Raw genomic sequence first — 14289 nt, forward strand, 5'->3', positions numbered from 1 at the left:
TGCACACACACTTCCTGTCCGTGCGTTTGACAACTTCCGTTTTGAAACGAACCGACGTTGAGTGTCGAGTGGTTTTCTGTTCAACGAAAACTTTTCATTTCATTGTGTTTATAATATAATATCTTATTGTTTTAGGGCATAGTCAGTCATCATGTCTGCACGAGAAGCCCTGAACATGAAGCTCCCTCCCATCCAGTCCACGGCCGGAGCCGTGCCCATCCGAAACGAGAAAGGTAACAAATTGAGTCAGATGCTAACTGGGCTAGCCACATACATGCTAGCTCAGTGGTTTTCAACCCTTTTCATATCAAGGTCCATTATTTATTCTGCATTTGAGCCACGGACCACCATTGGTTGAGGTTTAGCCTCTCATACCCAGATTTTGTCCATCCATGCTTGGTACCATCAGGAGCGATATTGGCAAACGTTGATCAAAATAACAATTCTTCTACATTGTCTAATTTTGTAGACTTCTTGTAAATTAAGTAATGCAGACGTTTAACAATAATTTAACTTGAGAACGTAAAATGAAACCAAATGGACCTGTAAAGGTCCTTTTTTTATCACCTTTTACACACTCAAGACAAGAGTTAAAGATCCATTTGGTTACCAACTCTCCATCATTTAGTTGTGGACCACCTGGAGCCCCCTCAAGGACCACTGGTTGATAACCACTGTGCTAGCTATCTGTTAACCTCGGCTTGTCACCAGGCTTTCCAAGATATCTGTAGTCCGAAGCTGTGCAACCAAAACTAAGGCGCTTAATATAACATAATAAATAAGGATTATATTTTCATATTATGAAATAGTTTGTGCAAAATTGAATCTTCTGCCACTCAATGAACAAAAATATAGATTTAGTTCCCATGTCAACATATAGCTTTGTTGTGGTACTCCAATGTTTACCAACATAAACTAAATGTATCTGAGCTCAGTCAGATATGCGCCTCCCCTTCTTTGGTGGTTGTCTGTATCTGTTTGATGCTGCTGCTGATTTTTGGGTTGCAGCAAATCGCAACGTCAGTGAAAATCTGTGGTGATGATTGTGTGTATAAATCCCATTTTCTCTTTTTGTGCAAACTTGTCCAGTTGTGTTGGAAAAAGCACAGTGCCACTGTTTTTCCCATAACCTAACAACTCCTACATGTGTGCAGGTGCTGCACGATTCTTGCTCAGATGTGAATATCGATTTTACCTCCACAAGCATTAAGATCACGATTTTCACATGATTCTATTTTTTATCTTGATGAAAATATTTATTGTCTTTAGTTTGTAGTTGCTGAACATTACTATGTTCAAAATGTGACACCTGGAGCCAAGTACTGTGGCTTTAAACAGACATCAAAGTGCTTAAAGTCTCTCTCTTGTAGCAAAAACACAAGAGTAGCTAAAATGAACAAACTAGTGCTGCACATTTCTTGCTCATATTTAGAAATGAGATCACACATAGGTGTCTGAATCTAGATCGTGATCTCTTTTTTATTATTGTGCAGGCACACACACACACGTTTTCATCCTAGTATGTTGTCCACCAGATGTAGGCAGCATTTTAGCTCCTGTAAAGTGATCAACTGCTCGGATAAGGGCCTAATTTAGTAAGTTTGTGTATGTAATGTCAGTCTTAGGCCTGTGTGTCTCTGTGTTGTTCTCTAGCCTAGGTAGTGTAGTAGTGGTGGGTGCGACATGGCGATAAATATCATATCGTGATACGATATTCAGAGAAATCGTACTATATATCCTGATACAGTGAATGCACATTCAATGATTTGCAGTTCTATTCCTTGATTTATACTTTTGTAGAACGACTGTTTCGTTAGCTGAATTCGTTGTTCTAAATGTTCTGCTACTCCTTTTTCTTTTCGTTTCTGTTACCTTGTAGGTGGTTGTAACTTGAACAATACCCCTACAAAAACACATGAAACAATATGATGCATGCATCGTTAGTAGTTAGTATTTTAATTGTAATTTCAGACCAATTTAATTAAGAATCTAATGTCTAAATGACATTAGATCTTTCTTAGTGTCTGGTCTGGGCCCACCAGGGATCCAATTGGATCCTTATGGGTCTGTAACTCTGAGAGTGTACAAATTGATTATTATATTATTCCTATTATTTTCAATCTCTGGGAGCCTGGGACCCTTATCTACACTGTCAAATTCTCAGTGGTATTTTAACTTAAGGTCAGAGCCGAAAGGGTACATATTTTGACCCTTGCCTTGGACCAGATGTCGGGGAAATCACTCTGTCTGTTTGTCGAATGAATTAATGAAATATTTATTTTCGTGTCATGCCACTTTGGCCCATCCCATATGGGATTGTACAGTATTTGAACAAAAATGAAAACAAAATAAACAAGGCCATTTTACATGTAAATGGCCCTCCTCATTGACCAGGCCTTTTCAAGGAATGAGGCAAATTAAAAGGTGTACTTTTGAAATAGGCTTTTCAGTTTCTCGAAGTCCTCCAACTATCTTATTAAAAAGTCTGTCTGTGGTGCGTTGCACAGGTGAGATCTCGATGGAGAAGGTGAAGGTGAAGAGGTACGTGTCGGGGAAGCGTCCAGACTACGCTCCCATGGAGTCCTCTGATGAGGAGGAGGAGGACTTCCAGTTTGTGAAGAAGGGAAAGGACACGGAGCCCGAGGCGGAGATGGAGGAGGAGGAGATCTCCGACCCGCGCCTCAAGCGTCTGCTCAACCGAGTGTCTGAGGACGTGGAGGAAAGGTAAATGTTAACATCTTCTATTAACCCATTCAGGACGGGAAGCCCTTTTTGGTGTTTTAAGCATTATGTTATTCTTTAGATATTGAAAAATAGCAGATCTACAAGAGCTTGTAGATTTGCTATTTTTGATAAATCGTGAAAATGTGGTGCAAAGATATATTCTTTCAGAGTGAACGTTTTTTTAACTCAAATCTTGGCTTCTGGGGAGTCCTTGGAACAACATATTTTGAGATGGGGGGTCGGTGGCCAAATAGATCCTCCTTGACATTGAAACGTTGGTTTTTCAGAAAACTGTCAGGATTGACAAGACATTTTGTCACAATTATTACACAATCGTTTGTGGAAAAGTGGAAAAATGTCCATACATGTTGGATGGATGACAACATTGTAAGAAGAACCACATTTCGTCCCAAGTGGAAGTTCTGCAATTTGACCAAAACTGTTTTCCCATTGCTTTGTTAGGCTCGCTAGACACAGACAGATAGCAGAGCCTGAGATGATCGCGGAGAGCAGCGAAGACTCGGATGAAGGAACCTGGCACCCCGAACGAGACGACAGCAGTGAGGATGAGGAGGAGGAAGAAGAAGAAGTGGACGATGAGGTTTATACTAATTAAATATGTTTGTGTTGTTGTTGTTTAAATGCCGGTACGTACTAGTGTCAACCTTTTCTCTCTCAATTGTTTAGAAATACTGGTTTATGGCAAAGAACGAAGGACGATGGTTTACATGCAAAATGGAAATATTCTGCTTTCACCTGGATGTTTCTTTCTTTTATTTAATTTTTTTTTCATGCCTGGAACCCTATTAGCTGAGAACATTTGAATGTTTTTTTTAACCCATTAAGACAAAATGTCTTAATATCTGAAACTTCTGGACCCCCAGAATTATCTGTATTTGGCCGCCGACCCCCATCTGAAAATATGTTGTTCCAGGGCCCCCCAGCAGCAAATGTTTGAGATAAGAGATCAAAGGGAAAGAATATATACTGTATATTCAGACTTGCGCCACATCTCATGATTTTTCAAAAATAGCAGAGCTTGTAGATCTGCTATTTTTCAACATCTAAAGTTTATAGAGAGATGACTTCCGCACACCCGGTAGGTAATTTGGAGCAGGTGTGATGATGACGAGGCATGTATACAATGTAGAAAGGAGGGACTCCTGCACACCGCCACTTGCTAGGTTCAGAGCATTTTATTATTAAGAAGCAACGTTTCGGTCTTGCGACCTTCCTCAGGCTGAGGAAGGTCGCAAGACCGAAACGTTGCTTCTTAATAATAAACATCTACAGTTTAAAATAATAGTTAAAAGCTAAGGCGTTCCAGGTCTTAATGGGTCAAAAACTAAAAATTTCCCCGTTCCGTACAGGAAATCGAGAGGCGGCGAGCGATGATGCGCCAGCGAGCCACGGAGCGAAAACCCGAGGACGTAGAGGTGATGGAGGTGGAGGATGAAGGGAAGTCTGGGGCCGAGTCCGAGTCCCAGTCTGAATATGAAGAATATACTGACAGCGAGGATGAGGCGGAGCCCAGACTCAAACCCGTCTTCATTCGCAAGTAAGAACACAGTACACACACACACACACGCACGCATAACCAGTTTACATTAACCATTTAGGCCTGACCTCGAATATTTTCACGACCTTTCAAAAATAGTGAACCTACAAGCTCGTAGCGCGCCACTCGGTGGCGCGCTATGAGCTTGTAGGTTAACAAGCTCATAGCTCATAGTGTTGTAGACTAACACTATTGTGCATGTCCCTGACAGGAAGGACAGAGTGACAGTAGCGGAGCGCGAGGCAGAGGAGGTGAAACTGAGAGAGCTGGAGGTCGAGGCCAAGCGAGTGTTGGAGGAGCGCCGCCGCTACACGCTGAAGATCGTAGAGGAGGAGGCCAAGAAGGAGTTTGAAGAGAACCGACGCACGCTGGCCGCGCTGGACGCCCTGGACACGGACGGAGAGAACGAGGAGGAGGAGTACGAGGCCTGGAAGGTCCGAGAGCTCAAACGCATCAAGAGGGACAGAGAAGCACGGGAAGCGTACGTTTTTTTATTTGTTCATTTAGCAGAGACGGAAGCGCAAGAAGCGTACGTCCATCACTTCATTGTATTTGTTCATTTAGCAGAGACGGTTAAATAGATGTTCCATAATTGGCTACAAAGCTACATTTCATCAATCCATTAATACCTGAGACCAGATTCTACGAAATGTCTTCTGAATCAGTTTAAGACAGTTTTCAGAGAAACGTATCAGTGGTGCTCAAAGCTTTTCATGTCGAGGACCCCCAGAATTATCTGCATTTGGCCGCGGACCAATACAATACAAAGGTTAAAGGACTTGTATTGTTTGTTTTGTTTTTTTTGTCTCAGGAGAAGTGACTTTAATGTAGTGTATTGTATTGTTTTCTAGTCTGGAGAACGAGAAGTAACTTGTGTATTGTTTTGTTTTTCTAGCCTGGAGAAGGAGAAGGCTGAGATCGAGAGATTCCACAACCTCACAGAGGAGGAGCGCAGAGCGGAGCTACGGAACAACAACAAAGTCATCACCAACAAAGCCTCCAAGGGCAAATACAAGTTCCTCCAGAAGTACTATCACAGAGGAGCCTTCTTCATGGTGAGTAGCGGACTAGTTTATATAAATTATAGTTTTACATTATTTGTGGTGAGTAGTGGACTACGTTTATAGATAGATAGATAGATAGAGTTTTACAAAGCTGACAACAACCACCTGACACAGTAGTGCTGTTAACACTGGACTCCGCTTCATTGGTGATTATGTAACCTCACGTCACCAGACTTTCCACCTCGGAGGTAAAGCCTGGTCTGTGTTTCTAAATCGCTGTGTTATCCGGTCTAGACCAGATGGTTAAAAAAGACATATTCTCGTTTGTGGTTTCCAGCTTTTTCGGCGTCTTTTGGTCCCCCTCGTTATAACACCTGCAGCTTATAGTCCCGTGCGGCTTGTATATTAGTTTCTTTCCCTAAATTTAGCTTGTGCGGCTTATATTCAGGTGTGCTTTATAGTCCGGAAATGACTATATCCATCCGGTCAAAACCACGGAGAGCTTCGAATGCACGAAAGAGCAAGGAGTAGAAGGAGAGGGCAACTAAAAAAAAGGAGAGAAACATTCAGAATATTTTTCAATCAATATTTTTCAATATCAATAAAAATGCGCTAGGACGTGTGTAGAAACCCGTGGGTTGGATTAGTTATGACGTTCCCACACGTCGTACGGTCTAAATGGGTTAATACCAAACTAACTATTCCAGGAAGTACTAAAATTATGATGATTATGATTATGAATAGTGATGACTTTATCTCAGACCTTTATATTGTGCACCAACACACATTGTGCTTTACTTTTCCAGGACGAGGAGCAGGACTGCTTCAAGAGAGACTTCAGTGCACCCACTCTGGAGGACCACTTCAACAAAACCATCTTACCCAAAGTCATGCAGGTCAGTTCAATAAAACCAGCGTTGATTTGGACAGCAGATTTAGGTTTTAGTCATAGTCTCTTGAATAGTTTTCATTTTGGTTTTAGTCACATTGTAGTCACCTGGAATGTTTTAGTGTTAGTCTAGTTTTAGTCGACTAAATATTGTAAGATTTTAGTCGACTAAATCTACAGTCAATTTAGTTGACTAAAACCGTCGTTATGACTGATTTTACACTTGCTGAAAATTGCCGATCTACAAGCTCAAAACGTGTCGCGCCGTGTTGTGAGCTTGTAGATCGGCTATTTTCAGCATGCAACCAAGTGTAAAATGACAAACTGGATCTCTTGTCCACTAGTCCCTTCTTAACATTTTAGTCTAATTTTTATTTGTTGAAGAAATTGCCAATATATTTAGTCTTAGTTTTAGTCATCATAGCTTAGTTTTCCATTTAGTTTGTCAGTGAAAAAGGTTAGTCGGCGGACGGAGGTCAGTGGGCTTGATTTGATTTGCATCATTATTGTATTGATATACAATACGTCACTCACTACATGACGTGGATGGTAAGTAGGGCTGCAACGATTAATCGTAATTTAATCCATTATTAATTAGTTGTTTATTTGTTGCAATTAATGCCATACTGTTATCTTTTAGACTGACAAACGTGTAGCTATTGTTTAATCAAATCAAATCGGCCGATCAATCGATTATGAAAATAATCGTTAGTTGCAGCCCTAATGGTAAGTAGTAACAATTTTACTTCCATGAGAAACAAAGTAATATAAAGTATTACTTGTACAAATTGGGTAATAATACAGTTTTAAAGAAGCTTCTTATTTATGTATCCCATTTCATATTATGCCTAGTCCTTTTGCGCTTCTTTGGAGGGTGTTTTGGGAGTAACGCAAAAGTAAAATATATTTATTACATGATTAAAGGTGATATAGGCAGGTTTTCAGCCAAAAATCAAAATATTTATCTATCTATATTTGTGGCCTTATTCCCTCTATCTTCCCCTATATTTTGATGCTGAGCTGCTGCCCTGTAGACATACACTCTCCCTTTGTCTCCCTCTATGTGTTTGTATCTGTTTATATCCACTGTTGTTTATGTGTCGGGACGTCAGGAAGTGTGTTGGGAGGAGGGTCTGTGTGGGGGGTGACGCGGAGTCTTAGCCAATCACAGCGCGAGGGTGTGACTGTGTGTTCGACCCAGCAGTATTATAATGAAAACGCAATGTGATTTCATTGCAAGTATAATATTATCCCCATATCTTAGTTTCACCATTGTTCATGTGAAATAGTATGTTTATGATGTAATATGTAAGCCTGTTGAAATTATGAGAATCGCTATGTATAGCGCATGGTTGGGTGGTCCGGCCGGCTTGAAGCTTGCATTCAACCCGTGCTCGCCAACGGTGACAAGCTGTCGCTGATCACCATAGCGATTTTTCTTCATTGCAATGAATAACCGTGGACAAAGTAGTTCACATGAACGATGCTGTAGTGGCTGGGGCATTTGAGGGGCAATATGTTTTATATGCACGATTACAAATGAAAGATAATTGAATTGAGAGCCAGTGAGTCTGCTCCACTACTTCCTACTTCCTCATTTGCGGGACTCGTCGTGTCAGTCTTGTGATATTGTGATTACGCTACAGTTACCCTTAAAAAAACATGTCAACTCAATGTCATTGTTGTAACTATGATATCGATAGAAATTCATAATTTTTTAATGTCATATTTAGCCATACGAGCGCAATATCCATAGCGTCCCTCCCAGCAGCAACAACAACCCCATAGCCTGAAGTGACCTGGCTCAGCCAATAGAATGACGGGGGGAGGGGGGTGGAGCTAGATTTTAATTTGTTTGGAAACACTCGATCAATTCTGTGTACAAACACTGGAAACTTGTCTACAATACCTTTAAAGTATCCCAACGCTGATTGCATGTCACTCACTCATAGACCCATAGATGTCGCCACTGATCCATTAACTCCCAGGCCTAATCCTAAACTAAAATACTCTTGTTTTGTTTGTTAGGTTAAAAACTTTGGCCGCTCTGGGCGCACAAAGTACACCCACCTGGTGGACCAGGACACGACGTCGTTCGATTCAGCGTGGGCTCAAGAGAGCGCTCAGAACAGCAAGTTCTTCAAGCAGAAGGCAGCAGGCGTGAGAGATGTGTTCGACAGGCCCACAGTTCAGAAGAGGAAGACCTGAGTGAGTGAGTGTGTGTGTGTGTGTGTGTGTGTGTGTGTGTGAGAGAGAGAGAGAGAGAGTGTGTGTGTGTGTGAGAGTGGATGGTTGTACAAATATTGTTGGACCCACATTGCAGCATCACAGACTTCTCAGACAAAGATTGTCTTTTTGGCATCCATCCTACAATCAAGGACGTCTCTGTACTTTGCATTTCTTTTTTATCTAATTAGTGCAGATCTACCATTTTTTCCTAACCTTTTTGCAACACCAGAGGGTCTGAAAGAGTTCAAATTGAACAGTCATTAAAAAGAGACAGTCGCTGCATCACCCATGACCTGTTTTTCTTTTTCTTCTTTTAACATACCGTAGCAACATACAGAAGCACTAGGTATAACAAACCATTGCTCGGAAATGTCAAAGCTTAAAGTGACAGCAAAATCACGAAAGTAGATTTGGTTACCTTTTTTAAATATGTATCATTCTGTTTAAAGGTGGGTTTTCCACTTCAATGTCAATGCATGGGCCATGTGTGTGTGTATGACACATTTTATGAATATTAATGTCACTGCATTTGGGCCGTGTGTGTGTATCCAGGAATACCTCTGAGTCATGACCATTATTTTAAGCCATCACACCTTAATGTTGTCCCTTGGTTTTCATAAATCAGCTTAGACTGAAATTGACTGTCTGTGGGCTTCTTCCTGCCCATTGGTGGTTGTTGCTTGGAATAAAATGCTCTCCATCCACTACTGTTGGAAAATAACATGTTTCAGTTGTCTCACATTCAATTGTCATTTAAAATTTGGCCATATTAAGCCATAAAGATTCTACAAAATGTTTTCTAAATCGATTGTTTTCTGATAAACCTGTTTGTCTTTCTCAAACATTTGTGTCAAGGACCAGCAGAATTATATGCAATTGGCCGCAGACCCCCACCAAAGCAAAGATGTTTTTTTCTGAACACTTTCATGATTTTTCAAAGCTTGTAGATCTATTTTTCAATAGTTAAGTAGTGGTTAAAAAGAACAGTGACTGGGCATGTTATTCCAAAAACTTTTTTAGAAAACTCAGAAAGGGGCCTGCATCAACCAATCAGAAGGCTGACAAAGGGTCAAGTGTGTGTATATACAAGATCCCTTCAAATTAGTATGGATTTTCAGTCTATCCTTTGTTGTACATTTGTGACAAACTAAAATGTAACCGCAACTTGTTTGTGAATAAAAGTCTCACATTTTCAGTCAGTGTTTTTAATTGATCTTCATTGGAAAACTGAAATATTGCATGTATAAAACATTTACTAGGGAGAAAAGAAAAGTAGGCAAGCCAAATGAACATAATAAATGAACCTTAAAAAAATGTTTTGAAGCAGAATATTTCCAGACACTTGAATGACACCCAGTGAATATGAAGCAGTCCAGAGAGCATCAATGCTCTTTGAGTTAATTTGGTCAGAGTAACCAGAGCTTCCTCCACTGTTCCTAGAGCAGTGTGGGTTCAGTTGGTCAGAGTAACCAGAGCCTCCTCCACTGTTCCCAGAACAGTTTGGGTTCAGTTGGTCAGAGTGACCAGAGCCTCTACCACATTCCCCATGTGTTCCCTCAAACTGCGCTCTGCAACACCCCTGGAAATCTCCATCTCTGCCATCTGGGAATGAAAACAGTCACAATAAATATCTGTCCGCACTGTCGGGAGGAAACCACCCAACTCCACGCCCTCAGGCGTCTTACTGGATATATTTTTCATTTCCCGGAAAATTCACATTTTGGAGTTAGGTGGTTTCTTCCCATCAGCAGAGACGTACAGAAAAGCTCATTTCTTTATCATTATGATTCATTGTCATATGGTGTTTAATTTCTTCATTAACAGTGGTCTCTCTCAGTAAACAGAAAATACATTTTCGACTCAGGATTCCGATTTCATCCAATCAGGGGTGCGAACGCATATCTACAAGCACAATGTGTAGTATTAACCCATTTCAACGTTCAAGGTTTCTTTATTTTGTCTCCCGAGGGAGAAATTTGTCTTGGACCCCAAGGACCCGCCCTGCAGCATACAGATACAATACATCAAAAGGCACACAGTGACCCGTACAACATTAAAATACCACACACCACCATACCTAGTGCAAAAGAGAGGAAGAACATCACCTCAAAACCTTCGACCCCTACGCTGTATGCCCTCTGCAAGGACTCTGTTAAGGAGTGTGATTGACAGAGGGACAAAGGAATGCTTGTACCTATTATACTTGCACGCATGGACCTCATACCTCCTACCTGATGGCATTAGCCGATACTCAGGGTATAGAACATGGGAGGGGACAGACACAATTTTCATAACCTGTCCAATGGTGGCCTGCTCAAAGATGACCAGGGGGGTGATCGGAGGTGTAGACATACCCATGATCTTCCCTGCCATTTTGGCTAATCTAAGGATCTCAGATTTGTATTTTACAGTTAGGTTTCCAAACCAACTGGTGATACCATACCTTAGAATTGACTATATACTAGCTCTATAAAAGATCAGCATTATGTTTCTACTTACACCAAAAAGTCTGAGCCTACGGAGAAAATGAAGGTGCTGGTGTACTTTTGCACACATACTTGTCACATGGGAGTGCCAGCTTATATCACAATCCATGTGCACTCCTAGATATTTATAGGAGGTGACCTGTTTGATGTCATGACCATGTATGGTGATCGTGGTGTGGTCACCTATAGACCTGGGATCCACTACAATCTCCTCAGTTTTCCTTACATTAACTTGTAAGTGATGTTCATCACACCAGGTTACAATACAAACCTGTCCACTTCAGTTGTATGGCTACTGGTGATACCTTCACTTGTGAGTAGACTAAGGATAACAGTGTCCTTTTACATTTAGACCTGATTTCAAAATTTAAAAAATGTCTTCTAAATCCTGTCAGTTTTCTGAAATACCTATATGTTTTTATATCAGTGGTGCTCAATAGTTCATGTCAAGGACCCCAGAAACTATATGTATTTGGCCACCCACCCCCATCTGAAAATGTGTTGTTCCAGGGACCTCCCCAGAGGCAAAGATTTGAGCTAAAAACGTTCGCTCTGAAAGAATATATATTCAAAGATTTGCAGAACTACAAGTTCATAGTGCGACACTATGAGCTTGTAGATCTGCTATTTTATTAATAGCTAAATTATAACAGAATGTTAAGACAAATTGATTCAAAGCTTTTAAATATCTCATTTACAAACACAATGTGTTGTGATATTGTGAGCTTGTAGAGCCATCTATTTAACGCTTGCCTATAATGACATGCCCAAAAACAGGAACACCAGGTTAAAGCTTAAAGGTTGATGATCAAAGTGATAAACTTACAATGAGTTCTACGTCCTCTCTCCTGATAGTGACTTTGGCCAACTCCTTTTCCCTGGAATGATGAAAACGTAATGATTAACATCCACATTCATGTTGTGATTTATAATACTGTACACCAAGGTATACCAACTCCTTTTCCCTGGAATAATGAGAACATATAATATAATGTAACTGACATCATGCTTCCTTCACTGCATGAGGAGTCCAAGGCAAGCTGCGTCTTATCACCTGACAGGGGGAGTTTCCCCCTGCGTGTGGAACTGGAAGGAATACGACATTCCAACCAGTTCCCTTTTGACATGACAACGATTTTTAAAGAAAAGTCTTGATGAAGAGGATAACCTGAGCTGTCCGTAGCAGTTGGCGAGATTATCATCTGTGAGTTAATGAACGTTTTAATACAGCCAGATGGGATTTTTCTAATGTTTAAGAAGTATTGAAATGATCAGATCTTCTAAGTGACGCGTTGTAGACACTTTTTAGATCTGATATTTTCACTGAAACCTTTTGGGTAGCGAGCTAAAATGTTTGGGAGCCACTGCTCTAAGCCGCTTGCAGCTAACGATCCAACACAACAGTGTGCCGAAGCCGTTTGACTCTTCTGCCATGGCCTTACCTCTCTTGTTTGGCTTTCTGTTCCCGTGATCTCCGGTCTCCAATAACTGACATGGCCTGAAAAACAAGGATGGAAACCACATTATTATTTTCAGTCTTTATCATAAGGCATGAGATATTGCTGGACTCATAAAAAGGTCTTCTGATCTGATCACCACAAACGTCATCACGAAATTGACCAGGGAAGCACAAATGTATGGGGCCCACAGTTGAGGTGCGTTGTGATTGGTGTGGGGTAATTGACAGGGACAGCTCTGGGGGGAGCTTTATCGCCCTCTGGGGTTCTGATAATCAGAATCAGAAAGGAATCAGATTCCTTTCGTTTTTGGAAACGATATTGCGAAAAGGGCCAAAAGGCTCAACCCACGTTCTACCGATGCGGGGATATCCTGCAACGGAACCTCATTCTACGAGCGGCTAGCAGCAGTGTTGCCAGGTTTTGCGAGCGAAACAAGCCACCGTGGTCTATGAAAACAAGCCCATACATACGGTACATAGGTCATTTGAAAATAGCCGATCTACAAGCTCACAACGCGTCGCGAATTGCGAAGCGTTGTGAGCAAAAATATTGTATGCACGTCCCTCCCTGTCCCTGGCATAAAATGTTTTCAGATGCACTCCGCAGACATATATATACATTTACAGAAAAAAACAAGCCCCAAAAGTCGCTTATAATAGGCGGACATGGCAACACTGTGCTAGCAGCACAGCACATGCTGTGCTAACACTAGCTCTGGTCCACAGGCTATGGACCAGAGCAGAGCTATATATACCTTAGAGTATGATATATACGCGAACACATGCAACAATGTGTGTGAACCATAGGGTGTGAACTGGAATACAACCACCCTAAGGACTACTATCTGTACCAAGTAGACCATGTAAACATCTTACAAGTAAAACCGAGGCTTTTTTGTATAGTATAAAATAGTCTTGAGAAAAAATGCTGCTATTAATTTGTCCCAAAACGACTACAAAAAAATGCCGAGCTTGTTTTAAAAAATAACGTTATACCCTGTATAACATGTATAACGGTGTAATGTGACATAGCTCGGTTTACAAAAAAATGCTGTACCCTCCTCCAACTGTATATACTTTCCCCATGTTCAACTGTTTTTATTGTATTTTGACTCTTGCTTTGGCAACGTAAACGTATGTTTTCTCATGCCAATAAAGCTAGCTGACAGACAGACAGACCATCATTCATCCATCCATTCCTCACATTCTCCAGGTCGGAGCTGGAGATCTCCTTCTCCTCCGCATAGTCGGTGACTCTCTCCAGGTCGGCGGCTCCGCTGTCATGTTTGCGAGGCTTCTCCACCGGCTTCCCGGTGCAGTTCTCCTCGGCTTCCAGGTCCAAATCCACGTCTCCCTCGGCCGCCATGATGATGAGGATGATTGCTCGGAACAAAAATGAAGTAAGTCGTTCCTTTCTTCCTTCCTTACATCGGAAGGAATACTGTGTAACACCTCTTCTTTTGTTGGGCTTCCGGGCAGTCTAGGCGCCCGTGGGCGTATTATTATGGTATTATTGCTGCCTCCCGCTGTTTGTGTTAGGTACTGCACATTTTATACTGTAATAGTGTAGTAGTGGTTCTCAACCAGTGGTCTTTCTGGGGACCACCAGTGGTCCTTGAGAAGTTGAGAGGGTCCCAGGTGGTGGACCCCAGCTAAATGATGGAGAGTAACGAGAGTTGGTAACCAAATGGACCATTATAGACTTTCAAGAGTTACATTATTGATAAACATCTGCATCACTTAATTGAATTACCAGAAGACTACACAATTAAGAGAATGTAGAATAATTGTTATTTTGATCGACATTTGCCTGTTATCTCTCCTAATGGTACCAACATCAATACAGCATGGAATTGTGGTCAAAATCTTGTCCGACAATAACAACATATAGTTTTCGGTCTGAGAGGCAAAATGTCATCAAATGGTGGTCCATGGATAAA

The 14289-nt window shown here is 41.3% G+C and overlaps 3 protein-coding genes across 3 annotated transcripts in view; 2 read left to right on the forward strand and 1 right to left on the reverse strand.

The window, feature by feature from the left end:
- The first annotated feature begins 36 nt into the window (after window positions 1–36).
- Window positions 37–8586, forward strand: mfap1 (microfibril associated protein 1). The gene is made up of 8 exons (XM_080772166.1): window positions 37–233; window positions 2508–2724; window positions 3187–3325; window positions 4095–4282; window positions 4494–4763; window positions 5178–5337; window positions 6093–6182; window positions 8204–8586. Exons 1-8 carry the CDS (start codon window positions 152–154, stop codon window positions 8381–8383), a joined length of 1326 nt encoding a protein of 441 aa, XP_080628292.1. The 5' UTR covers window positions 37–151; the 3' UTR covers window positions 8384–8586.
- A 146-nt stretch (window positions 8587–8732) lies between these two features.
- On the reverse strand, window positions 8733–13750 carry hypk (huntingtin interacting protein K). Its single transcript, XM_080772177.1, has 4 exons — window positions 13554–13750; window positions 12333–12388; window positions 11717–11768; window positions 8733–10006 (listed from the first exon to the last, which is right to left on the reverse strand). Exons 1-4 carry the CDS (start codon window positions 13713–13715, stop codon window positions 9911–9913), a joined length of 366 nt encoding a protein of 121 aa, XP_080628303.1. The 5' UTR covers window positions 13716–13750; the 3' UTR covers window positions 8733–9910.
- Window positions 13668–14289, forward strand: part of serinc4 (serine incorporator 4) — a 36118-nt gene continuing 35496 nt past the window's right edge. Inside the window, exon 1 of the mRNA XM_080772155.1 lies at window positions 13668–13749. The gene's annotated coding sequence lies outside the window, so the exon portion shown is untranslated. The remainder of the gene's footprint in view (window positions 13750–14289) is intronic.

Source organism: Protomyctophum bolini (assembly GCF_963924005.1).
Source record: "Protomyctophum bolini genome assembly, chromosome: 1".
In the NCBI taxonomy this organism is placed as follows: Eukaryota; Metazoa; Chordata; class Actinopteri; order Myctophiformes; family Myctophidae; genus Protomyctophum; species Protomyctophum bolini.

Excerpts from the sequence above, each read along its gene's own strand:
- mfap1 (XM_080772166.1), top strand. The coding sequence starts at position 152 with ATGTCTGCACGAGAAGCCCTGAACATGAAGCTCCCTCCCATCCAGTCC. Across the intron at positions 3,326-4,094 it reads AAGAAGAAGTGGACGATGAG|GAAATCGAGAGGCGGCGAGC; the intron begins GTTTATACTAAT and ends CGTTCCGTACAG. Across the intron at positions 4,764-5,177 it reads GACAGAGAAGCACGGGAAGC|CCTGGAGAAGGAGAAGGCTG; the intron begins GTACGTTTTTTT and ends TTGTTTTTCTAG.
- hypk (XM_080772177.1), bottom strand. The coding sequence starts at position 13,715 with ATGGCGGCCGAGGGAGACGTGGATTTGGACCTGGAAGCCGAGGAGAAC. Across the intron at positions 12,389-13,553 it reads CCAGCTCCGACCTGGAGAAT|GCCATGTCAGTTATTGGAGA; the intron begins GTGAGGAATGGA and ends CTTGTTTTTCAG. Across the intron at positions 10,007-11,716 it reads GAGAGGACGTAGAACTCATT|ATGGCAGAGATGGAGATTTC; the intron begins GTAAGTTTATCA and ends TTTCATTCCCAG.